Genomic DNA, 25,569 nt, shown 5'->3' on the forward strand with positions numbered 1-25,569 from the left:
GAGAATTGGCTATCATTATTCTGATCTCTGTCAACTCGAGTAAGTGCATGTTTTCAGATAACTGACGGATGTGTTGTGTAGTCATAATATATGTGAATAATGGACGCTAATATCGCTATCGTCATTATTTCATGTATATAGATATGGGTGTATTCTTCTCCGTGTGACCCATATCATATACGTGACAATTATGTTGATATATTAAATGATAACGGACTGAACGTATTGTGCTGTGGAATTTAATGTTTTAATAATAAATAATAATATCGGGGTGATCTTTTCGTTAATAATTAAATTCTCGTTCGTTAATAAAATGTAGTCATGTGAACAGGGCATGGACTTTTGATAAGAAAATAAAGCCTGAATATCAATATTCTGCCGTTTATAATTTTATGAGAGTGCGATTCCCTATTTCAAGAATGGACATTTTAATAGTTCTAAACTGACAATATGTCCCAAAATAATGGAAAAAAACAATTGCAGTTGTTACAGCGTATAGGTGTGGATAGACTAACATTTAGTCTCTGAAATCTTATATTACACAATATCCTTCTTGACTCTAAAAATTAAAAAAATTCCCTATGCTGATTTCAATAGAGCTAGCTTGAGCTGGCAAGACTTGCTTTTGTATGCATTTCTAGATTATTATTTTTTCATAAAATAAATATATTCCACGGTCATGGTACAGGACTAAGGTGTGGACAGCTTGTCGATCCCAGTCAACTTTCTCTTTTATTTGTTTTTATCACGTATTTTTTATGAATTTTCATTACATATCAAACTAATGATTAATTACAGACAGTGTCTCAATTTTACGTTCATTGTCTAGACCTTCACTAGGTAACGGAGTGTAGTTCTTCTTTGACTAGCCATTAGTGACAACTGTTGTTCAGAACAAACTGTTGCCTGTGTTTTGAAAGTTACCTCCCTTGTCATGCTTCTTGTGTTGAAAAGCAGAAAAAGTATCCATCTCCGGCCTTTTAAAGTTTGTGTAAACATTACTAAAAGTTTTGTAAACTAGTTGAAAGATTTCTCCGCCTATGTGTATTTACATATGAGATGTGCAGTGTCATGTTCGTAGTTTAATTTCCCCCTGCAGCGGCATCTAGCGTTCTTTTCGTCAAAGTAGTACATGTAATTGAGAAGGTAATCTACAATATTATGACAGTACTCTGTATAAAGTCGAGTTTAGACCAAACAATCCAGTGATTGACATCCTGACCATCAATCTATGCATTGGACATAGGCCTATATGATGGCATGCATAAATCATTGTTCATAAGCTGTTCACAACCCCAGGCGGAATATATATGATATTTATATATATTATATTGAATGTATTTGTGTGTATGAAAAATAGGCCAAGCGATTGGCAATATGAGGCATTCATGAACTTGTCCTACTGGTAGGCCATTTCCTCTTTTATTTTTCAAGTAAATATACACTAAAAGTTCCAACAACCTTTTTTCAGCTCATTTAAAGACAAAGCTAAAGTCACCTGGCAGACGGAAGTGAATGAGGATGGAGAGGTGTTTTATCTGGATACTGGCAAGGTTGATGATGCCCTTCCACTGAGTGTGGGACCCACCCCTACAACTGTGCCACACCCATGCTGCGAGTCATCTGCTGGGTGGTGCAGCACCAGAAACTGCAAATGCTCCAACAGTGAAGACACAGGTTATTCTACAGACAATGACCAGCCTTCACCCAAAAATGAAAAAGTTTCCAAAAAATCAACTCGATTTTCTTCCTTTTTGAAAAAGAAAGACTCTAAATCCTCCAATGAGGCAAGGGATGTGTGTAGTGAGGCTGAGTGTTATTGTCCGGATATGGAGTCTGTGAAGGAGGTGGTGTTACTCGTGGACCCGGGGTTACGGCCTGTGGGGAGACCTGGGGAGACGCTGTGTGAGCGGCTGTTGGGCATTATTCCTGGCATTCTCGGAACTAATGGACATATTGTGAAGAGTACGAAGTTGGACAGGGAGAAGATCGTGGTGAAGGGCTTCATCCCAGATGGGCCTGCTGTCAAGTTTAGAGATATTAGAATAGGTAGGTTCACACTAAGTCTTATTCCTTTTGATTGTTTCACCCAGTCTAGATTTACCATTGTTTTCTGAACATGCTGAACAATATCTTGTTTTATCTGAGTGGCCAAATCTGTTATGTATATAACCTGTTTCAGTATTTAAATTATCTTTATTGTGTGGATCATGAGTATGTTGGATACTGACTCTCCAAGAGGGCATTCAAGACCATTGACCTTAAACAATACCTGGCCCTCTGCTATTACTGCTTACCAAGATCTTTAGGACCAACAGTTGACATTACTTATCGAAGCCCTTTAATACAAGTACCGGTATATGTACTAATAGTTCCAGGGATTTATCTAGACCCCCTCAGAGGCTGATTTTCAGCCCCAAAGTCTTCAGCAAATGTCAGTAAAAATTCCCAAATCGTAATTTAAAATTTCCCAGTTCATGTTAACATAGTCAAACTAATGTTATTGCTTTGTAAGTTAACTTTTTTATCACTAATAACAAGACCAATATTGAGGAAGAGGCTTAAGATACCTGGGAATTTAAGGAAATAAGAGCTTTAAAAAGTCCCAATTTTGAACAAAATGATGCTTTTTTCTCCCAATTTGCCTGCCGAGGGCATTTAGTTTAGAATCCTAGATTAATTCCCCTTTGTCAATTTTGTATGTCTATTACAGTAAATTATTTAGTGTAACAAGGTTGCTTCGGGAATTTTTCATCTACATACCAACAAGACTGAAAGCATGGTAAGGTCATTGGTGTAGGTGGTCAGTGCATCTATTACAGTGCATGCTGATAAAGATAACCTCATGTGATAACCTCTGGTAATGATAACCTCATTTAATAACCTGGTAATGATAACCTCCTGTGATAACTTCTGGTAATGATAACCTCCTGTGATAACCTCAACTGATAACCTCTCTTGAACATGCTGCAAATACATCATTTATTCTATGTTGGCAGTGAGACACACATGTACAATGAATGTCTTGTATCATGCAGATAAACACAAAATAGAGTGAATTGTGATGTCATTGGCATGATTGGAATGGTTGTTTCATATTCTTGATTAAACTTTAACTGTCATCAATATTGATGAGTATATTTCAGTATAAAGGCCACAGGCCCCAGAACAATATAGATACATGTGTTATGTACAAAGTGATGGTACAATAACAAGAGGCCTAGAGTGCAGTTAAAGTACACATTAGGATTATAATAATGAAGAACATAAAGATGGGGCATCTTTAATGTATTTAGCACGTAATCATGATAATGACAAGGTTTCAATGTTAGAAGTTTGTAGTAAACTTCTGAGAGAATATTCATTTTTTAGTTACACACTCTCATATGTCTTGAAAAAGTCTAAAGTCACTTTGTTTGACCTGATAAATGTATCATTGTACATATCAATCTGCTTGCTACCATGGTGATAGTGGTTGTAGTGGTTAAAGTGAGATAAGGTCAAATCTGTGGGTTTTTTCAAATATTAAAAACAGTTTCTAAGAAGTATGTGATCATAATGATGTATGATATTCAATAGAGCTTTATGAGTTTATTGTAACCATGGTAACAATACAAAGACAGTAATTAGCATGATTTATATGACATATCTTAATCATGTAATAGTGAGGTTGTTAGGGAATAAGGCTCAATCAACATGATCAAGACATATTTCTATAGAATGTACCCTATGAAGCTGGAGCTTTTCTCCTATTGCTGAGCTTGACGCAAGGCAATATCATGTAACTGTAAACAAATACACCTGATGCCGAGCCAGTATAAGCAGCTGATAAGAGCAATTCACTTTGCAGTATAATCATTGATAATCATTTGAAATACAATCTGGTCAAAATTGACCTGCTCTCCAATGGACTGAGGGAGGCACTGACTAAACATGACAGAGCTAAGATCCTGGGTAGAAAAGGTCTTCAGCAACCCATGCTTGCCATAAAAGGCGACTATGCTTGTCGTAAGAGGCAACTAATGGGATCGGGTGGTCAGACTCACTGACTTGGATGATGCATGTCATTGATCCCAATTGCATGGATCAATGCGCATGATGTCAATCACTGGATTGTCTGGTCCAGACTTGATTATTTACAGACTGCCATCATCTAGCCGGAATATTGCTGAGTGTGAAGTTAAACAACAAACAAACAAACTATGCAGAGGAAGAGCTGTGGCATGGGGTGTTTGATTACTTGAGTTTCACATACTTTCTGCTATTTTCACAGGAGTAAGGTATAAATTTAGTGGGACTGAAATCTTTCCAAGGGGTAGATAAGCAAGCATAGTGCACTCAATATTAGTCCCTACACATGTACAATGTGTAAAGCCTTTCTAGACTAGTTTGATATATAATGCAAGAATGCTTAAAGCTGAATAAAATGCTTACATTCTGACTCCTATAAAGAGTAAATGGTGACAAATGGTGACATTGCCCTTAATGACAGTAATTCTGTGTGTTTGTGGAAGGATGTGTGTGAGTATATGTAGTGGTGTGTATGAGAGCGAGGGACGTTGTGTATCTCAGCATGAGGAGAGTGGTTGCCGTGCTATTGACCCCCGCATTGCCTGCTTGGAATACTCCAGTCTTAGAAGGATTACACTACAACCTCATCATGGACTCTGCTGCACTTGTAACTTGGGTCTGCATTTCTTGCATTGTTGAGTGGAGACATTTTATTTCAAATGACAGCCATTTTTGTCACATTCAAAGGTTTTGTTTGAACCAAGGCTAGCATTGGGTTCTGAGGTGGATTCAGTCGCTAGTCATCAGTTGCTCGTCCCACGAGATAAATGTGATTGCTTGCTTGTGCGTCATCATTCTCATCATTGTGGCAATCTGAGGAACTGCACATTCAGTCTAAAACCCCATCCCTTGTATCCAGCATGAACATATTACCATGAGTATTAGAATGGTACTTCTAATCATGATAAAACCTGGATACACCTGGTACTTCTAATCATGATAATCATGATAATACCTTGATACAGCCTGTACTTCTAAGCATGGCAATGCCTGGATACACCTGGTACTTCTAATCATGATAATACCTGGATACACCTGGTACTTCTAATCATGGCAATGCCTGGATACACCTGGTACTTCTAATCATGATAAAACCTGGATACACCTGGTACTTCTAATCATGATAATGCCTGGATACACCTGGTACTTCTAATCATGATAATGCCTGGATGCAGCCTGTACTTCTAATCATGATAATGCCTGGATACAGCCTTTACTTCTAATCATGATAATGCCTGGATACACCTGGTACTTCTAATCATGATAAAACCTGGATACACCTGGTACTTCTAATCATGATAATACCTTCATACACCTGGTACTTCTAATCATGATAATCATGATAATACCTTGATACAGCCTGTACTTCTAAGCATGGCAATGCCTGGATACACCTGGTACTTCTAATCATGATAATACCTGGATACACCTGGTACTTCTAATCATGGCAATGCCTGGATACACCTGGTACTTCTAATCATGATAAAACCTGGATACACCTGGTACTTCTAATCATGATAATGCCTGGATGCAGCCTGTACTTCTAATCATGATAATGCCTGGATACAGCCTTTACTTCTAATCATGATAATGCCTGGATGCAGCCTGTACTTCTAATCATGATAATGCCTGGATACAGCCTTTACTTCTAATCATGATAATGCCTGGATGCAGCCTGTACTTCTAATCATGATAATGCCTGGATACAGCCTTTACTTCTAATCATGATAATGCCTGGATACAGCCTTTACTTCTAATCATGATAATGCCTGGATACAGCCTGTACTTCTAATCATGATAATGCCTGGATACAGCCTGTACTTCTAATCATGATAATGCCTGGATACAGCCAGTACTTCTAATCATGATAAAACCTGGATACACCTGGTACTTCTAATCATGATAATGCCTGGATACAGCCTTTACTTCTAATCATGATAATGCCTGGATACAGCCTGTACTTCTAATCATGATAATGCCTGGATACAGCCAGTACTTCTTATCATGATAATGCCTGGATACAGCCAGTACTTCTAATCATGATAAAACCTGGATACACCTGGTACTTCTAATCATGATAATGCCTGGATACAGCCTTTACTTCTAATCATGATAATGCCTGGATGCAGCCTGTACTTCTAATCATGATAATGCCTGGATACAGCCAGTACTTCTAATCATGATAATGCCTGGATACAGCCTGTACTTCTAATCATGATAATGCCTGGATACAGCCAGTACTTCTAATCATGATAATGCCTGGATACAGCCTGTACTTCTAATCATGATAATGCCTGGATACAGCCTGTACTTCTAATCATGATAATGCCTGGATACAGCCTGTACTTCTAATCATGATAATGCCTGGATACAGCCAGTACTTCTAATCATGATAATGCCTGGATGCAGCTAGTACTTCTAATCATGATAATGCCTGGATACAGCCAGTACTTCTAATCATGATAATGCCTGGATACAGCCTTTACTTCTAATCATGATAATGCCTGGATACAGCCTTTACTTCTAATCATGATAATGCCTGGATGCAGCTAGTACTTCTAATCATGATAATGCCTGGATACAGCCTTTACTTCTAATCATGATAATGCCTGGATGCAGCTAGTACTTCTAATCATGATAATGCCTGGATGCAGCTAGTAATTCTAATCTCAATAACACAGCTTGTATTTTCATAACTTTTACTCAATCAGCTACTAATCATGCTAACTGAATATTTGTTTCTTAATTTTGAATTGTAACTAGCAATGTCTTGATTTTTGTGACTAAATTGAAAGTTAGGATATTTTCATGTAATCCTGATTATATGATCTTGATCTCATGATTTCAACATAACTAGTTTGTAATTTCATATTTGCCATGCTATTGTTTAGGTGACTGGTTAAAGTGTATCAATGGCCGAGATGTGGGATGGTCAACAATTGATGCCCGACTCAAGTCTATCACCTACCCTAAGAAGGTAAGATATTGAAGCTGAACTGGTCTTGTGTATCCATAGCTATCGGCCATGGGAGCCGTGCCATTTTACACTTGTCAGTGGGGTACACAAAGTACCAGTTGTCACACTTTCACTCGGTGGCTGAGTGGGTTATGTCGCTGACTTTGTGTCCTGGTGATATGGTGCCTCACTCTGGGAGTGGGGGTCGAATCCCGGGTGAGACTCCACCCCAAAAAGTACTAGAACCTGTACTTTACTAAGAAAGAGTTATACCACAAATAACATTTGTGAAATAAGGAATATTACTTACAGAACTGAAACATTTGCAGAGTGTGCTTTTCAAGAAATATCCATTTTGTTAACAATAAACATCCCTGAGTTTTGATCACATGGTTACAATCCGAATAAGGGTCGGCAGTGTCAGGTGATTGCGACCGGCTATATTTAGCAGTGTGTGCAGTGCATGTTCATTACCTGCACGAACTGACAGAAAAAATGGGCATATGTAGTATAACTGCTTGCAATCACATGATGGCGGATCAATTTATATTTTGACACTCTTCAATTTTATTGCACAAATCAATGTCATTTTAGAAAGGGACTTTTGGGACAACTCTCATAATCAAGCATTTAAACCTATTTGAAGTTGGCATTGTAACCTTGATCATGTTTATCTAGATATCAAACAGGCATGTCAAATCCATCAGAACTTACTGAAGTTGCTGTATCGCGAGCATTCCATTAGTTAAAATACCCCACACTATCCTCAACCACGTAGATTGTTTCCTAGCAACTGGAAGTTTATAAAAGTGTTCATTAATCTTATTGTGTTGAAGCCAACATCTGCTATCTCAGTGATATTGTCCTGCAGAGAAAGGGCCAGCTAGGACGATTGTGTCAGGGAATGTTTACAGGCTAACTGTGGAACACTGTGGAACACTGAGGGTATGCCCTGCATAGAGGGTGTGTGGGGTCCTTTGTAGTTGGGCTGATTGACAGGTAGTGATAAATACGACATCATTATCAGAGTCAAGTAGCAGGACAACTGTGGGAAGCAACAGGTCATTAACTGGAGATTGTCTCGGATGTTGTGGTCTCAAGGGCTACGTTCGGACAAACTGACCATTTGTCATTTATCTTGCTTATTGTGCTGTTTGTATGGCCTACAGTTATGCTATTTCATGTGTGTCGGTATTTACAATGTGGGTGTGTCGACAGTGGACTACATGCTCTTGACTATCCAAAGTTACTCTTGCATTTTAACCCTGGCTTTGTATCTAAGGAGGTTAATGTTTTTGAGTTGGTTTACAGAATTTTGTTTTGCTCTTACAATGACCGTGGCTGAAAAAAAAATATTCAAATTTTCAAAAAAATTCTCAATTAACTTTCTGACTTTCTGAATTTATTCCCCTAGGCTACAGTCAGGATATTTCATCAATATTTCTTTTTCGTGTTTCAACCCTATTTGGAGAACATTGTGTTGATAGTCTAACTAGCAGTAACAACCCTAATCTCCCTTTGAAGGTTTTCAAGGCAAGCCATTGCACGCCATGTCACCTTGAACGTCGACATTTACATAATACAACACCAGCCTTGCTCCATGCAGGGAGTGTTGGATAATCATGTTGTTGTGCCCCAGTCAATGCTGCCCCGACCACTCATGTACTGCAGGCAGTCGGAGAACTATTCCTCAGTAAATACTCAACGTTGTTCAACAGAGCCTTTGTAATTTTGTGCAAAACTTGACAAATACTTAGGCTGACAAATGCCCAAACAAAGAGACATGTTGAATTATGTGCAGCAAACACATGTTGGGTGGTGCCCTCAGTCACTCCTTGTCTTAGTGGGTATCATGTGTTATAACTAATATAATGGAGTGTACTTGACAAACATACTCATGTAATTCTAGGAGCAGTGTTCACATTATGCTGAGCTGGTGACTTTTAATAAGATTATGAAAGTGGTAGTTTTATATTATTTTTTTGTTTTTTGTAATAATTTTTTTATTCAGGGTTCAGAATACATTGTACACGATATAATGCATATTAATACATTAACTGTTTGAACATCGTTTGTAATGTGATGATTGATATTACTAGTGATGATTGATATAACTAGTGATAATAAATGATTTAATGTATAATATATATGTATCACATGATGGAATCCCCTTTTTTATCATAAAAACACAACAGCCATTCACACTTCTCATACAGACACCATTTACACGCTCTGATATTATTTGTTAGTAGAAAATTGAAGTACAGTAAACTGTGTTTATAGCGAACATGCTTATAGCAAACTGTTTTGTTGGTCCCATCCATTTGCTGTATATATTCTGTATTGATGCTTTGATGAACTATGGTTATAACGAACTAAAATTAGTTTTCCCTTTGAGGTTGTTATAACCGTAGTTTACTGTAGTCACACTGGCAGTAAACATGTCAACATGGACATATTTTTTATTTATGTGTCACTCAGTAAATAATCAAAGAAAATAAGAAGAATTAGAATAAATAATAAGAGACAAAAGAAAGAAATGAAAGAAGAAATAGGGGAATAAAAGAAGAAATGTTTTAAATAAGTAAATAAAAGAAGACGTGAATTTTGGAATTTATGAAATTTATGAAAACAATTAATTAAATTAGGCCTGTGCATTAACCATCATAATATACACTGGATTACAAAATGACACTCATCTTCAGCACCACTTGTATGTACATTACTTTAATTTAAAAATCTTGTCTGAAATTTGAGACAGTATATTTCATTTCAGCGATATAGTGATCATGGTGATATTGATATTTGGTTAAATGGAGATTGATAATAATTATACTATGCTTGATTGTAATGAATATTTCTAGTCCCCGAAAGTGTAAAACAAATGTGTCATCATCGTCTGTAAATGGAAATTAGCCAAAACAAGTAGTAATTTGTTGTGCAGCCTGTCAAACTATTTGTAAACTGCTGCATATGTTTGTACAAACACAGAGCTCCATAGAGCAACTGGCTCGTATAACTGGTAATTCTCCAAGTCAATGTCCTCTAAATCTTTCACAATCTCTTAAAATAAAGTTTGTTGTTCAGTGCATTTAGTGTTATGTCTGCTGCACTGAGCAAGGATATGACCAGAGTAAAATTCCAGTTAGAATCAACATTATCCCTAAATTACATTACCGATATTACAAGACCACAACAGTTTAAGATCTCATCAGAATGGTTGAAATTGCTGACATTATCCGTTAGAGAATAGGTAGCCTCTTGTTAGATAAAATATGAACAAAAAAGATCACTTGAGGAGAGCGAGTGTTTATTTCCTGTGAGCATGTAAGTTACGTTGGTATGTAGCAATCAATCAATCAGGGAGACCTGGGTGTCTTGTATGTTTCACACCACAAGCCCAGCAGGGATAATCTTAAATCTAAGTCATCCACCAATGAAAGGGTAGGTTAATCCTTTAATCCTCATCTGTGGGTCTAGATAATCTGTTAATCTGCTGCAGTAGGCTTGATATGATAAGGTGGGATTTAGGTCGGTACACAATGTAATGGGTTTGTTCACTGTTGACAGATGTATGTCAAAACTTGTTTTGAACTTGGGGCAGGTGATTACAATGATTAGCGAAGTCAGCGTATGTGTGGCCATGTCCGACTTGTCACTTGTTGTTTAAACTTGCTACGTCTGTGACATGTCGATTGCAGAAAGTCAACAGGTGTTTATGATATTTTAGATTGTTAGAAGAGCTTAGGAATTTAAAAAACAATCACTGCTCACTAGTTTACATGTGTTCTGCTTCAAAGTGGCCATCTTACTAATGAAGATGGACCCATGAAGATCCGGGATAGAATATGTCTTCAGCAACCCCTGCTTGCCGTAAAAGGTGACTATGCTTGTCGCAAGAGGCAACAAACGAGATCCGGTGGTCAGGCTCACTGACTTGGTTGATGCATGTCATCGTATCGCAATTGCGTGGATTGATGCTCATGATGTCAATCACTGGATTATCTGGTCCAGACTCGATTATTTACAGACCACCATCATCTAGCTGGAATATTGCTGAGTGCGGCGTTAAACAACAAACAAACAAAAAATCTACCGAATGGTGAAAATGGTACTCCACGGAATTGTCACTGCTGGTAGTCGTTACTGAAGTTTGCTCTTACTACTAGATCTCTGTCTAACCCTGTGCCGATTGGACAGAAGCAAACAAGGAGGAACATGACAACCATTGATATCGTCAGCATGTGTGTCAGATTTGCCATATTGGTTTTTATGTTGTTGATATAATAATTAGCTCCACTCATGGTAGACAGGTGAGACCTGTCAATGGAAATGGCATACAAGTCTTGCTACCAGTTGAGCACAAATCCGAAAGCACTTCTGGTTTGAGTTACATAGCTGTTCTGTGTTACTTTTCATCTCATGTTTATTTTTTCATAGAATACAAAAACCAGTAAACATGGAATGAAAGCTGGTAATATATCCGAAAAATGTCAGATGTGGTGTATTACTGTACCAGTATTTTACATGTCATATCAAATACCTGTTTAGTGATCCATATCATGAACTGATTTTTTCAAATATATGTGTGTAGTTAGTTGGTGCCATAAATTCCTATTGCCATAGTACTATACTCTTGGAAATCATTTGGCTTAGAAAAGGAGATTGAAATTAATCTTTTACAATGTTTTTTCGACAAATGTGCTTTAATTTGTCAACTAATCACACAGAAAACAAACAACTTTCGTAACATTGTTTGCAGACTGTACATTAATGTTTCTTGCCGAAAACAGCAAGTTAAATACATCTATCAAATATATTCAATTTTTGACAGCTGTTTACTGTATACAGTTACATACAAAGTAATATTAGTAAGCATCAGTAGCTCTGTGTCAAAGAACATATTTATGTTAAACTGACCATTGGAGACATTGTCCACTTCAATAACCCCTTACCTCTGTTTATCTGAACACCCACCTTCAATAATGGTGTGTTTACACTTAGTTAAGTATTTCCATAGCAGTTTCCATGGTAACCCTATGATGCCCGGTAAGTATTTCCCCTTCACACATGCGGTACAATAGCGCTAATAACATTTGGCCGGACACACTCACACCCTCATGTTTGACCAGGTGCTTGTTGAAATGGACCTACATATTAGGAAGTTGTCACGTCAGTTTCACCATCATCTGTCAAGCACTGACAACCTCAAACATGGTCTTTGACTCCTACTTGACCAACGCATTAAGGGCCCGTGTCAAAAGTTCACGTCATTCAATAGTAATTATGTTAATGAATTGAATTATTGATAAGCATTAAGAAAGATCTTTTCATACAAATTGATCTTTATTAAAGAAATATGCTAATATTATTTAATAGCTGCTTTTATGTTATGATTGTATGAAGTATTTAGACAGGATACATCAATTTTGACACAGTCCCTTATGGTGTTGATGAATGGCCATCGAGATGTTTTGTTACATGGTATAGAGTTGTTGATTAGGGCTGACAGGAGCTTTGTGTGATATGATTTGTGATGGTATAAGGATTAGACTATAGGACATGTATGTACTCTGTTGAAGGGGGTTGGTAGTGATCTACTTGTGACTGTCGGAACTGATCAGTGTTGATTGTGAAATGCAATCTGTCACATGGACTTGTGTAGAGAAATAGTATTGTGAAGTATATTGATTCATAGGTTACCAGCGAAATCATCTCATTTTGGACCTGGTGTTGTTCTGATAAAAAAATCCTGTTAATTTTTTTCTCTTGTTTTGCTGCAAGCACATGGTTTTAAAAAGTATATAATACCCCCCTTGGGGATTCCAGGTAAGAAAATGGGTCCCCAGCAACCCATGCTTGTCATAAGGGGCCATTAAACGGGATCAGGTGTTCAGACTGGTTAACTTGGTTGATTGCATATCATTGTATCCCAATTGATGCTCATAATATCAATCACTTGATTGTCTGGTACAAATGTTACTGTTACAGGTTGCCGTCGGTTGTCTGGAATATTGTTGATTGTGTCAGAACAAAGAAACAAAACTAATTCGTCCACTAGTGTTTTAGTGTGGTATATTTAGCAAGGCAGCAGTTGCATCTTTTGACTCATTGTCCTGGGTTTATTCTGCTCGTCTTGCTCCATGTCAGGTCCAGCATTGCACATCTATCTGGTAGTTTCTGGCAAGATCTTGTAGCAGTCAAAAGGTAAAAAACACCTTGTTTCTGCTTGTCTCCTGCCTTGATAATATCTTCCATGGTGATTAAATGGACAGAATTGGTCCCCAGTAACCTATGCATGTTGTATGAATCTAACCTAATTTAACTAAACTGAATCAGGGCAGGCTTTGGTATTTGGGGGAGTGCATGTCACTGTGTCCTGATAGCATGGATAAGTGCCCATGTTATCAATCACTGGTTTGCCCGATCCAAATATTTATAGGTTGCTATGATATAGCTGGTAAGTTATGACTGGCGTTAAACAACATTCACTCACTGACTTAGCAGTCATAAACAATCTCAAGTGAGAACACTTTGACATTAGGATGCTCATACGATTTATGAGATGATCAAAATGGCTGCAGACTGGGTCAGGGTTTGACCTTGACTTACAAAAGTGGGGTCCAGGGACCCCAATGATACATTTTAAGGGTCCTTTCAGGCAATATTGGGGCCCTGTAAAGTAATGAAATGGTGTAGTGCACTGTACGTTTAGATAATTACTTTAGAGCCCAGAATGAATCAATGACCATGTGGACAGGGATCCTGATTGATGTATGACCAACAGACACCCATAACTGCTCTGGATGTGCTGTACATGCTGTAGGTACAATGAATATTATATTGTTGGTCCCTCGGGATGTAGTATATTCTTCTTCTGTGTCCAATCTCAACATTTGTTATTACTGGACACACATTTGTGAATCACTTAAAGCCAGGTGGTAACTCTCAACTCCTTGTACCTGAGTGATTGATGCTCACACTATCGACCACTAGTTGTATGTAGGGTTTGATTAAATGCCTCTGTTATGCTGCTGAATATTTCTAATGACTTTTATAGTACCATGACTTTAAAATATAAACCATTCCACACATCTATCAACCATGAATGATTTTGTTTCTTTGCCAGTTTGTTTGTTGTTTAACGCCACACTAAGCAATATTCCAGCTATGTGATGGCGGCCTGTAAATCAGGACAGCACAACCAAGTGACTGACATCAGGAACATTGATCCACGCAACTGGGATCAATGACATGCATCAACCATGTCAGCGAGTCTGACCATCCAATCCCGTTAGTCGCCTCTTACGACAAGCATCGATACCTTTTACGGCAATCATGGGTGAAGATTTAATTCTAATCTTAACCGGATTTATGAATGAAACATGAATGTGATAAATTATCTTTTAATGGATTCCTCTGTGTTTCAGGTCAGGTTAAAGCTGGAATCTCCCCCACCGTCCGCTCTGCCCGACTCCCCCTGTCCCCCCTCCCCCATGGACCACCAGTACGAGAGCCTGCTGGAGCTGGTGTCGGGGGACCAGCTGACTGTGCAGGGCGGGGACCCCATGGGGGTCTTCTATATGTCCATGGAAGGAGTAACGTCCGACGATGTCGCCGATCAGGTAGGTCAAACTGGACTTTAGAAATATTGTTGTCCACATAAAATAGTTAAACATATAACGGATAGTGTCATTGATGTGGTAAACCAGTCTGATAAACTTGGTAAATATGCAAATGAGGTCACAAGGCAGGAACATCGATTCCATGCCTGCTTGCTCAGTAAGCTGTTGACTAATGACCGCAATAAGTTAAGGTAGGGGTTTTCCGAGGTATGGGTGATTATGTAGACAAACATGGCTGCCAATCATTTCACACTTAACGATAGATGGGGCAGTTCACTCCAACACTGTAGTCATACGCGCTTTCCAAAGTATTAATAATTATATGGATTAACCTTGTGTGTTACTGCATAATTATTTTCAAATATTAGGAATAAAACATTTGTATTGTGTTTGCTTGGCAAAGGCTCATATAATACAATATTTGTTCCCAATATATATTTACTGTACAGAAACTCACTCAGCTAACACTCCTATCCCTTAAGTAATCTCACGCAGCTGAAATATGAAGTAGGTCTGTATGAGATATCTGAAACAGTGATATCACAAAGATAGCCCTACCACATTCTGGGACCCATGAAGATCCGCGGTAGAATAGGTCTTCAACAACCCATGCTTGCCGTAAAAGGCAACTATGCTTATCGTAAGAGGTGACTAACGGGATCGGTTGGTCCGCCTCGCTGACCTGGTTGATGCATGTCATCGTATCCGACCCAATTGTGTGGATTGATGCTCATGATGTCACTCACTGGATTGTCTGGTCCAGACTCGATTATTTAGAGTCTGCTGTCACCTAGCTGGAATATTGCTAAATGCGGTGTTAAACAAAAAACAAACAGACACTTGGTTTTGGCCCCATGTTGTAGCAACACCTATGGTTGCCATGTGTGACTAACAGCCTGTGTTTCCCCCTGACTTCAGGAGGATCTCGTGTACAGCTACCCCCCTGGGGACGGCATGGTGGCCGGCATCAGAGGCATGTTCTATACACTCTCACACCTACTCAGGGACTTCGTCGTCTCCAATGTCACTAAGTAAGTCTTTCTTTTACTCACAAATGTACATACTGGCTGTATTTGCCATATTAAGCACCCTACGCCAATAGTCAGATGAACCTGTAGACCAATCTGTAAGTAATTTTTGTAAGCGGCCCTAAGACTGAAAATTTACTTGACAGTCCATATTGTCTTGTGTTACATCATTTTATATTATTACCAACTATTACCAAATTTTTGTTAACTACCGCTCCATCACTGACAACAAATTTAACTTAAGTGTGTTTCTAATATTAAGCTCCCACCTGAGTTTTATAAGTATAGTACCTCGTATCATTACTACTTCTTGAGTTCACTGGGGGCACGGGTGGCCCAGTCGTCTAATGCGCCGCGATTCGCTGTGCAGAGTTGTGGCCCTTGGGCACGCCAGAAACCTATAATTGTGGGTTCGAATCCCGGTTCGCCCCAATTATTTTTCTAGGTTTGTCAGCACCATACCCATGCTCGTGTAACTGGAATACTGTTAAAAGCGGCGTTAAACCCAACTCACTCACTCACTCACTCACTCACTCACTCACTCACTCACTCACTCACTCACTCACTCACTCACCCAACCAACCAACCAACCAACCAACCAACCAACCAACCAACCAACCACTCACTCACTCACTCACTCACTCACTCACTCACTCACTCACTCACTCACTCACTCAATCAATCAATCAATCAATCAATCAATCAATCAATCAACCAACCAACCAACCAACCACTCTCTCACTCACTCACTCACTCACTCACTCACTCACTCACTCTTGAGTTCACTCTCCTGGCTCCAACTGTCCATCTTTCTTATCGGGATTATTAGTGTGGTTTGCAGATTCATATCAGTTGCACTTTGTAGCTTAAGACCATCAGCAAATCTTTCAAAAGTTTTTGGGTTGATTGGGTTGCCTAGTGATCAAAGCGTAGACTCATCTGCCAAAAACATAGTTTGGTTCCACATAATGGTAAAATGTGAATGTCACTCATAAAACCCTCGCCCACAGGTTATTGCCTTAGAACCAGTTGCTTACAAGACTGAATAAAAATATCTTGTGAAGTTGTATATTATCAATGTTGAATACCCGTGAAGATTCTGGGGTAGAATAGGTCTTCAGCAACCCATGCTTGCCATAAATGGCGACTATACTTGTCATAAGAGATGACTTATGGGATCGGGTGGTCAGGCTCGCTGACTTGGTTGATGCATGTCATGATATCTCAATTGCGTGGATCGATGCTCATGATGTCAATCACTGGATTGTCTGGTCCAGACTCAATTATTAACAGACCGCCGTCATATAGTTGGAATATTGCTCAGTGCACCATTAAACAACAAACAAACATCAAGGTGGAAAGTTCATTGACATGTATGTAATTTTCAAAAATAGGAGGTTTATGGCACCCGTGTGGCTCTGCCAGTGATTTTTGGTAAATGAGTACCGATAAATTCAAAATGATGAAGGGACTGTTCACGGTTAAGATGACATGTTTGCAGTTTCTAATCTTTGCTGCAATGTCTAGTTCCAGCTTTGTTGTGAATGGGGATCTGGTCCACACCGTCTACCACATGGAAGGTAGGGACCTCATGCTGATTGCTGTCCCCGACAAATGGTGGGTACCCGGTAGTTTTCTCATTGTTAATGTTGATTTCAATTACGTATGAATTTAACAGTTTGCTTTATGCATGACTGGGAAGATTATAAGGAAGTTTGCTAAAAGCAGTTCTCTGTGGAATCTAATGTTGCAATAATCTTGTTAGGCCAAGTTTACCTCACCTAAAATAATATCAGATTCTTGTAGCCAGTTGTCAAGGGTCAGACTTAGAATTAATCTGGTCCTTTAAAAAAAGTAATTAGCTGGATAATTTGCTGTTTTTTAATGTCACTTTGTAGGTGCTCTATCTCAGTGCTGAAACTCATCTTGGCTGACATTGTGCGACTGCTACGCTTCCTAGTCGGATCAGTCGAGGATGCTCTCCGTCAGAACAAACATCGGCATTTGGTGGATGAGATCTTCTCACTCCTCTTCAAGTCAATATCAGGGGAGACGAGAAGTGGCCCTGTCAATCAAATCCATAATCATCCTTCATTGGTCAAAGCAGCTGTCAATCAAAATCTAAGTCTTCCCCCATTGGTTGGAACATTTGCTCATTCTGGTCATGTGCAATATCTGCCGCTGTCTGATGAGATTATGGTGAGTGAGTGAGAGATGTTTTATGTCATTAGTTTCTCAGCTGTCACAGCAACCAGCAAGGTCTAAGTAGCTAGGAGCAAGCAAGACCCCTGAAGATCCGGGGTAGAATAGGTCTTCAGTAACCCATGATTGCCGTAAAAGGTGACTATGCTTGTCGTAAGAGGCGACTAACAGGTTCGGGTGGTCAGACTTGCTGACTTTGTTGATGCATGTCATCATCTCCAAATTGGGTTGATTGATGCTCATGATGTCAATCACTGGATTGTCTGGTTCAGACTCGATTATTTACAGACTGCAGTCATATAGCTGGAATATTGCTGAGTGCGGCGTTAAACAACAAACAAACAAGCAAACCATTGGGTGATATTGTGTGCACCGTTCCATAATGACATTGAATCAACTGAGATAATGCTGGAAATTTGGTGATCCTATTTCTTTGCACGCTCCCTAAATTACCCTAAAGAGTAAATTATTCTAAAAGAAATTACAAATAGACATTTGTAGAAGAGATTCCTATGACAATCTACAGCATGACAGTGAATGAATCTGGACTACATGATAAAACAAAGAATGAATGTATGTGTCAACAGTTCAGCTGTTAATTGCTTCAGATTAATACTTCACAAATGCCAACCCACATTCACACCTAGCTAACATTGGATGTTGTCTTTCCAGGAACACACAAGTGGAATATTGACTGATTTTGAAGCATCAGATTTTGTTGATATGGTGAGTTGGATAAAAATCATCTTTTCAGTTAACATGCTGTTTTTTGTGTTATTAGCATTGATGTGTGTTGTGATGGCCCCTCAATCAACAGGGGGGCACAGGTAGCCCAGTCGTCTAAGGTGCCGCGATTCACTGTCCAGAGTTGCGTCCCTTGGGCACGCCAGAAACCTATGATTGGGGGTCTGAATCCCGGTTCGCCCCGATTATGTTTCTAGGTTTGTCAGCACCAAACCCGTGCTAGTGGGTTTCACTGAAGTGGTAAACATCAGACACCTGCATCACTTTGGGCTTTTCTCCCACATTAAGCTGACACGCCGTGATATAACTGGAATACTGTTAAAAGCGGCATTAAACCCAGCTCGCTAACTCAATCAACCGTTGCCCAGTGAAGATCCAGCAATCCATGCTTGCCGCAAAAGGCGACTATGCTTATTGTAAGGGGCGACTAACAAGATCGGGATGTCAGGCTCGCCGACTTGGTTGATGGATGTCATTGTATCACAATTGCGTGGATCGATGCTCATGATATCAATCACTGGATTGTCTGGTCCAGACTTGATTATTTAGACCGCAGTCATATAGCTGGAATATTGCTGAGTGCAGCGTTAAACAACAAACAAACAAATAGTTAACATTTAACCATTGTATGACATAGTGCTGGGAATTTAACACATTTGCACGCTTGTATGAACTGTCCTCAATGTTGACAAATTAACATTCAAGTAAAAAGGCGATGCTTATGAACAAAATATTATTTCTTGTATTCATATCAAAATCAGATAGTGTTGATATTTTGTCACATACCATATATCTCCTGTTTTAGTCGGACAACTTCTACGGGTGTCGGAGATCTTACACTGTGCTGGGCTCTGGCGTGTTCTACAAGGTAGGGTGTCACGGCAGGACAGGTGTTCACATCATTAACTCACCTGTGTAATATTTCTGTATAAATAAATTACAGTTAATTACATGCATTTGACTGGCCTACCAAGCAATAGTTTTCGCCTCGCCCACAAGCGGACTACTGCTTCCTGATTGGCTGGCAATTGAATGGGCAGAGCTTTGTTTAATTATAGCACTGAATAGAGTCATGAATTTCATATTGTCTACAGTGTTTGGGGATTTATGATTCAATAGACAGAAAATCTGTTAAGTTTTATTGTTGATTTACACAGTGTGCACACCATTTGTGTTTGTTTATGCCTCATAAAGTCAGTTTTTAACACACCCATAGCGTGTCTGACACCAAGACAGCCAGGTCAACAAATACACCATCACAGGAAACAATCTTATTGAAATTTTGATAATTCTTTTTATTAAATTATTTTCAGCCAATCTGTATCCTTTCATCTTCAAGCATCATCAATTATTTGCTAGTTATTTTGATAAATGCATGGAATATAAAGTTCACTCATAAAAAGGAAAGGAAAAAAAGTCTATACATGTAATTCCCAACATTTTATATTGTTTATTATTTTCAACTTTCACAAAATGAATAGTTGGCTCATCTGCAAAACAAACTAGACATGTCTAGTCATCATGACCCGAGGTGTTTAACAGTGACATCACTTTTTGGAGTTGAGCCCCAATCACTCATTCACATTATTCCGCCGATTCTAATCTGGCTTTGATTCTACCTGTGAATCATTAACATCCCAGATCCCATCTGTTGAGCCGAAACATTTTCAGACTTTGCTCTCCGGAAAAGTCAGTGCATGTGTGTTTGTTCCAGGGCCATCTGCTGTGTAGCCACCTGTCGCGGGACGACCTCGTGGACATCCACCTCTACCTGTCCCATCACATGCTGCTCACACTCACAGCCAATCAGAAGGTCAGCCAGCTGGTCATCTGGTGGGAGATCTTCCCAACGCGCTTCTGTTACGATGTCAGTGAAATAAACAACACCTTCGGGTACTCGGAGCCTCATGCTAGGTGGTTCCTGCTGGTCGTGGGTTTGGTGAGTTTTTTTAACTTTGAGATTTGGTTAAATTTTGACTTTCTGTATTTTAAATTTCTATCAAATTCATTAAATGAAGCATCTAAAATATTTTTGTATTTCTTCTAAATCTTTAAGCATCTAAAATATTTTGTATTTCTTCTAAATCTTTAATTGTTTAGATATTATCAAGTCATGAGAATATATACAAATCTTTCAATATTTGAATCATGATGTAGTACAAAAATATAATGTAGAAAAAGTTGATTTAAGATTTTGAAAACAATTTTGCTTGGTTGCTAAGGAATTCAGGTCATCCCAAATAGATCGTTGTCAATATCTACAACAAGATGGAACACGTTTGTCTCTGTGTTTTTCAGAAACATGGCCTGCTGGCGGTACTGCTTGAGGCTGGCGGATGTGCGACTCAGTAAGTCTGGAATGTGTGGAGTTATTTACCAGAAAACATCTTTTATAATTTACAAAAAGTCATGTCACATGTCAAGTATTGAAGAGCTTGTGTGGTTTGACATCAAAGTATTTAATTTATCATGTCAAATTTAATAAACTAAATTATCAAAAATTCTAGAATGTACATATAAAGCTGGTACATGTATATTTTGAGACTAGATTACACATGCTATGCTGAGGGGTGGACCGTGGTGTGGTATTTTAAGGGTGCTTCTGTCAGTTACTAAATAACATATTGTGTGTTTGACAGACAACAAGGGAGGCCCAGTCCAGAGCCGTTCTATATCGACCAGGCACGCTGCACGCTGATGCAGATTCAGACACCTGAGCTAATTGGTCGCTGTGAGGCCAGGTAAGGCACATGACCAAAATATACAAGATACAATATTAAATTATTCTTTTCTAATGCTCAATATATATCTGTGTGAAATAATTTTCGACAATTTTGTTCAGCAGACAGGTTTTAAGATTATTATTTTCCATTCAAACCTGTGTGTCTCAATAATTGCTTTTTTGCCAGTTGAAAGAATTTAATTGTGATCAGTCTTCGAAATTCAAGTTAGTCCACTAGCCCCAGATTACTAAACTGTGCTAATGATAAGTAAAAATCTAATCATGGCAGTCCTCAATGGCTAGCGACATTGCAGGGCTAGAATTATGAACCAGTTCTCAACGTTCCACTAAATAAGACTGACAGAAAATGTAGACATAGTGGGAGCAGGACTTGCTGCTAACTGAGGACTAGGGAAATGAGGCTTACACTAGTCAGTTGTATTAGTCTTGAAAAGAACGAAGTTGTGAGGCTGTGTAAGTGGAAGACATTATTTTTGTTAACAGATTGTCAGGCAGCGGCCTGCCTCCAACTGTCAGTATAGACGCCTTCCTGTCCAGCACTCCCACCGATCTGACGGCCACAGGTTCGTACAGCAACCATGTACACAGTGTTGTAGATAACCATCATAAAGTTTGCAATTCCCTGCCATTTAGTGTGACTTTCAACATGATATTCACAAGTGATGATCAGCACTTCCAAGTTGCACTTACGTTATCTTATGTATTACCCATAGTTCTTAGTGTTCGAAAATGTAAAAGAAATATAAGTATGTCAATGACTTTAAGGCTTAAGAAAATAAAAGAATTGGTTCTCAGGCAATGACTTTTGAAAATAGGCGGGCGGTGTTTTTTGTTTATTTTTTTGTTATTGTTCAAACTGGTATGTAACCAACGGTTGTGTACCATCAAACTGGGAAAGGTCCTCCCTACATAAATAAGCATGCAAACCCCTATCTCTGTCACGACCATAACGTGAGATGCGCAGTAAAGCAGTGCGCATGTAACGGGAATTAACTGTGTGCTATATTGGATCTCATTGTTTTTAAGTACATGTATTAGGATTTTTAAATTGTTTTTTGAAAATGGTAAAAAACATGATGCAAACTATTATGATGCTGGCGGTGCCTAAGAACCAAGACTGTTATTGACTTCATGTCTGGGAGTGTTAGCATCTCACATTAAGTCTTCTTTGGCTTCAGGAACAATGATGGTCAGTTCTGTTATGTCTTTTTGCGACATCCATGCAATCAAAAGAGTGGGACAATAGACACAGTATCATTCCTGTGCTGCCATGGGTAGGATGGCTGTGATGGCTTGTTGAGGGAAGAATGTGCTAACCATGATGTTGTGTTTTCCAGGCTATGCTCACGACGACTTCACCCCAAGAGGTCAAGGTCTATCTGTATCCAGCCGATACTTCGGCCGCACACAGAGGAAGTCGTCAATAGAGTCGGATGGTTCCAGTGGGAGTGGCAGCAGTGATGGCATATTCAGAGTACGTCCCACATGTCACTACATATTTTCGGGGTATAATTGGTCTTCAGCAACCCATGCTTGCCGTAAAAGTGACTATGCTTGTCGTAAAAGGCGACTAACGGGATCGGGTGGTACTCGTGGACAAGGTAGAAGCTGTTCATACGATTCATTATATCAAATCCTTGCTGACATTGTTACTCTCTTGAACTATGTACAATCATCAGACGTCCTACTGTAGACTTCTGTTTTGGTTGCATGTTCAAATCAGAACAAGTTCACACTTGTCAGAATCTGTCAGAGCGAGAGAAATACAAATAATTTTGCGCAATGGCTTTGTCCGAGATAAGTGATGATCACTTGATTAAAAAACAGATTCAACTGATTCACGACAACCCAGCTGTGAATAATGTTTCTTCCTTCACGTTATATCAATATCATTGCAAAGACTACCACGCCCTTGAAGATCTGAGTTAGGACAGGTCTTCAGCAACCCATGCTTGCCGTAAAAGGCAACTATGCTTGTCCTAGGAGGCGACTAACAGGATCGGGTGGACAGGCTCGCTGACTTGGTTGATGCATGTCATTGTATCCCAATTGCGTGGATAGATGCTCATGATATGAATCACTAGATTGCCTGGTCCAGACTGGATTATTTACAGACCGCTGTCATATAGCTGGAATATTGCTGAGTGTGGCGTTAAACAACAAACTAACCAACCAACCAACCACTACATATTTTCACTGGGCATCGTTGATTTCTAGCACCATATGCTTGAGATGAGATGACAATTAGATGGCTTCAAAGCTGTTGAATATGGGTAATGGGTGATACTATTCTATCTACCACAAAGAAGCTGTACCATCAAAACTGATCTTTCACTTTTCAGAGTCAGAGACGACAGCGGATGTTCCCGATGGCAGGGGAGACAACTCATCCGGTGGGCAGCAACACCCCTGACTGGTTGAGTCCAAAGTAAGTTTGCTTCCTCTGTCCCTCATGTATGTGCTTTGTAAACATATATCAGCATTGTTCTAGATAGTGGAGTTGTTTGTGGCAAGTCTATTGTAAATGTTTAAATATCAACTGAAATAGAGTCAGACCTCAGATGAAAATTAATAACTAGGATTTGAAATTATTATTTTGTCAAGGCAAATGAACTGAAGGAATATAATAATGTCACTAATAATGATTAGGTTTTTTACCTTGCTGGTTCTTGGCAAGTGGTTCGATAACGCTGCTCATTTTGGATGAAATACTTAGGCGAGCAAGGAAAATAAAAAGATATTTTGTCTGATCCTCATCATCAATTCAAAAACAAAGATAAAAGTTTGTTAAAGAGTTTCCTATCTTAGCAATTTTTTTTCCACCAACACAACAAAGTTGGCGGGGGATATAGAAACAGGCACTGACTGTCCGTCACACTTCACTTCTGGAGCAGAACTCGGAAACCATTAGAGATAACTTTACAAAACGTGGTACAAACATTCACCATATGGTGAAGATGTGCCTTTTGCTATTAAGGTTTCCCCAGCATTTTTAATATATATTTTATATAATTATTTGTACTTTGTAGTCTCTACACTGAATGGAAGCTGTGGGTTTCATTTCCAGAGCAGAACTTGAAAATTATTTCCGAGATATCTTTTAAGTAACTTGGTTAAACACATTCATCATACAGTGTAGATGCGTTTTGCTATTAATGATGCCCCCAAATATTTTGTTTTTATATAAATTTTTTAAAATTAGACTTGAATTGAAGCAATCTTAACAGTTTTACCTCAGTTTCGTTATGTTCTTCTTCAAAACACTTTGTACAATATCAGCCTTAGGCTGTTATGGTCATTGTTCTTTGAGGATTTTAAAATTATGTTTTATTTTCTTATTTCAATTAAATGGTACACCATTAGTCACTGCAACAAGCAAAACTATAAAAGGATTCATAGTAGATGTGTTAGAAATTCACCAGGTTTTGAGGGGTCAGCATGCTCACATCTTTTGTACCTTATCTGTACCGTGTACCTTTCTCTGGTAACTACCGGTAAAGGGTAGCTATACTTTCCTGTATAACACAGCGCTACAATACAATTCATGGATACAAAATATTTATAGCCTTGAAGATGATTATGACCTTTGTTTATCATCACAGTCTTACCAAAGCAGTCATTTGTCCACATTACATGGAAATGTTTTACACCAACTCTTGTATTAAACCTCTTCCATAAGCAGATGGACAAACTGATAAATTTACAATGTCACATTTGATTGCATGTATCATTGTCTTCTAGACTGGACAATGGGTGGGAGATATAGATAACTTCTTGTGTCATTATTCGCTCAGTTATGACCCCCTATTTACATGTGGAAAGACGGAGAGTACTGAGTCTGTTCTCTCTGTAGGGTGACGGATGGGGCCGAGAACTGCCTGTTCCACTACTGCAGCATGGATACCCTGGAGGGGCTGTACATCACCTCCCCCCTCCCCGACATGGCCGCGCCCCTCCACACGCAGCTGATTCACAACTTCTACCGCTGCTGCACACAGATACAGGCCATGTTCCGCAGCGCCATCACCTACAGGGTAAGTTACAGCATCAGCTGAATCACCTGCATCAGCATCACCATAGTCATCATAATAATCCTAATCCTAATCACATCATCCACATCATCATAATCACATTGTCATTATCGTCATTATCATCGTAATCATCATCATTATCATAATCATCATCATAATCACATCATCC

At 39.0% G+C, this 25,569-nt stretch overlaps 1 protein-coding gene across 1 annotated transcript in view; it reads left to right on the plus strand.

Annotated features, from left to right (window-relative positions):
• Nucleotides 1–25,569, plus strand: part of LOC139450351 (protein inturned-like) — a 43,768-nt gene that overhangs the window by 12,489 nt on the left and 5,710 nt on the right. The window contains exons 2-16 of the mRNA XM_071232032.1: nt 1,472–2,049; nt 6,963–7,048; nt 14,458–14,652; nt 15,571–15,683; nt 17,208–17,297; nt 17,579–17,879; nt 18,555–18,608; nt 19,432–19,494; nt 20,341–20,565; nt 20,925–20,974; nt 21,266–21,367; nt 21,853–21,932; nt 22,707–22,843; nt 23,712–23,797; nt 25,223–25,403. Coding sequence (XP_071088133.1) covers nt 1,472–2,049; nt 6,963–7,048; nt 14,458–14,652; nt 15,571–15,683; nt 17,208–17,297; nt 17,579–17,879; nt 18,555–18,608; nt 19,432–19,494; nt 20,341–20,565; nt 20,925–20,974; nt 21,266–21,367; nt 21,853–21,932; nt 22,707–22,843; nt 23,712–23,797; nt 25,223–25,403 — 2,341 coding nt within the window. The remainder of the gene's footprint in view (nt 1–1,471; nt 2,050–6,962; nt 7,049–14,457; nt 14,653–15,570; nt 15,684–17,207; nt 17,298–17,578; nt 17,880–18,554; nt 18,609–19,431; nt 19,495–20,340; nt 20,566–20,924; nt 20,975–21,265; nt 21,368–21,852; nt 21,933–22,706; nt 22,844–23,711; nt 23,798–25,222; nt 25,404–25,569) is intronic.

This window comes from Haliotis cracherodii, unplaced genomic scaffold, assembly GCF_022045235.1.
Source record: "Haliotis cracherodii isolate W230 unplaced genomic scaffold, xgHalCrac1.p SCAF_8, whole genome shotgun sequence".
Taxonomy (NCBI): Eukaryota; Metazoa; Mollusca; class Gastropoda; order Lepetellida; family Haliotidae; genus Haliotis; species Haliotis cracherodii.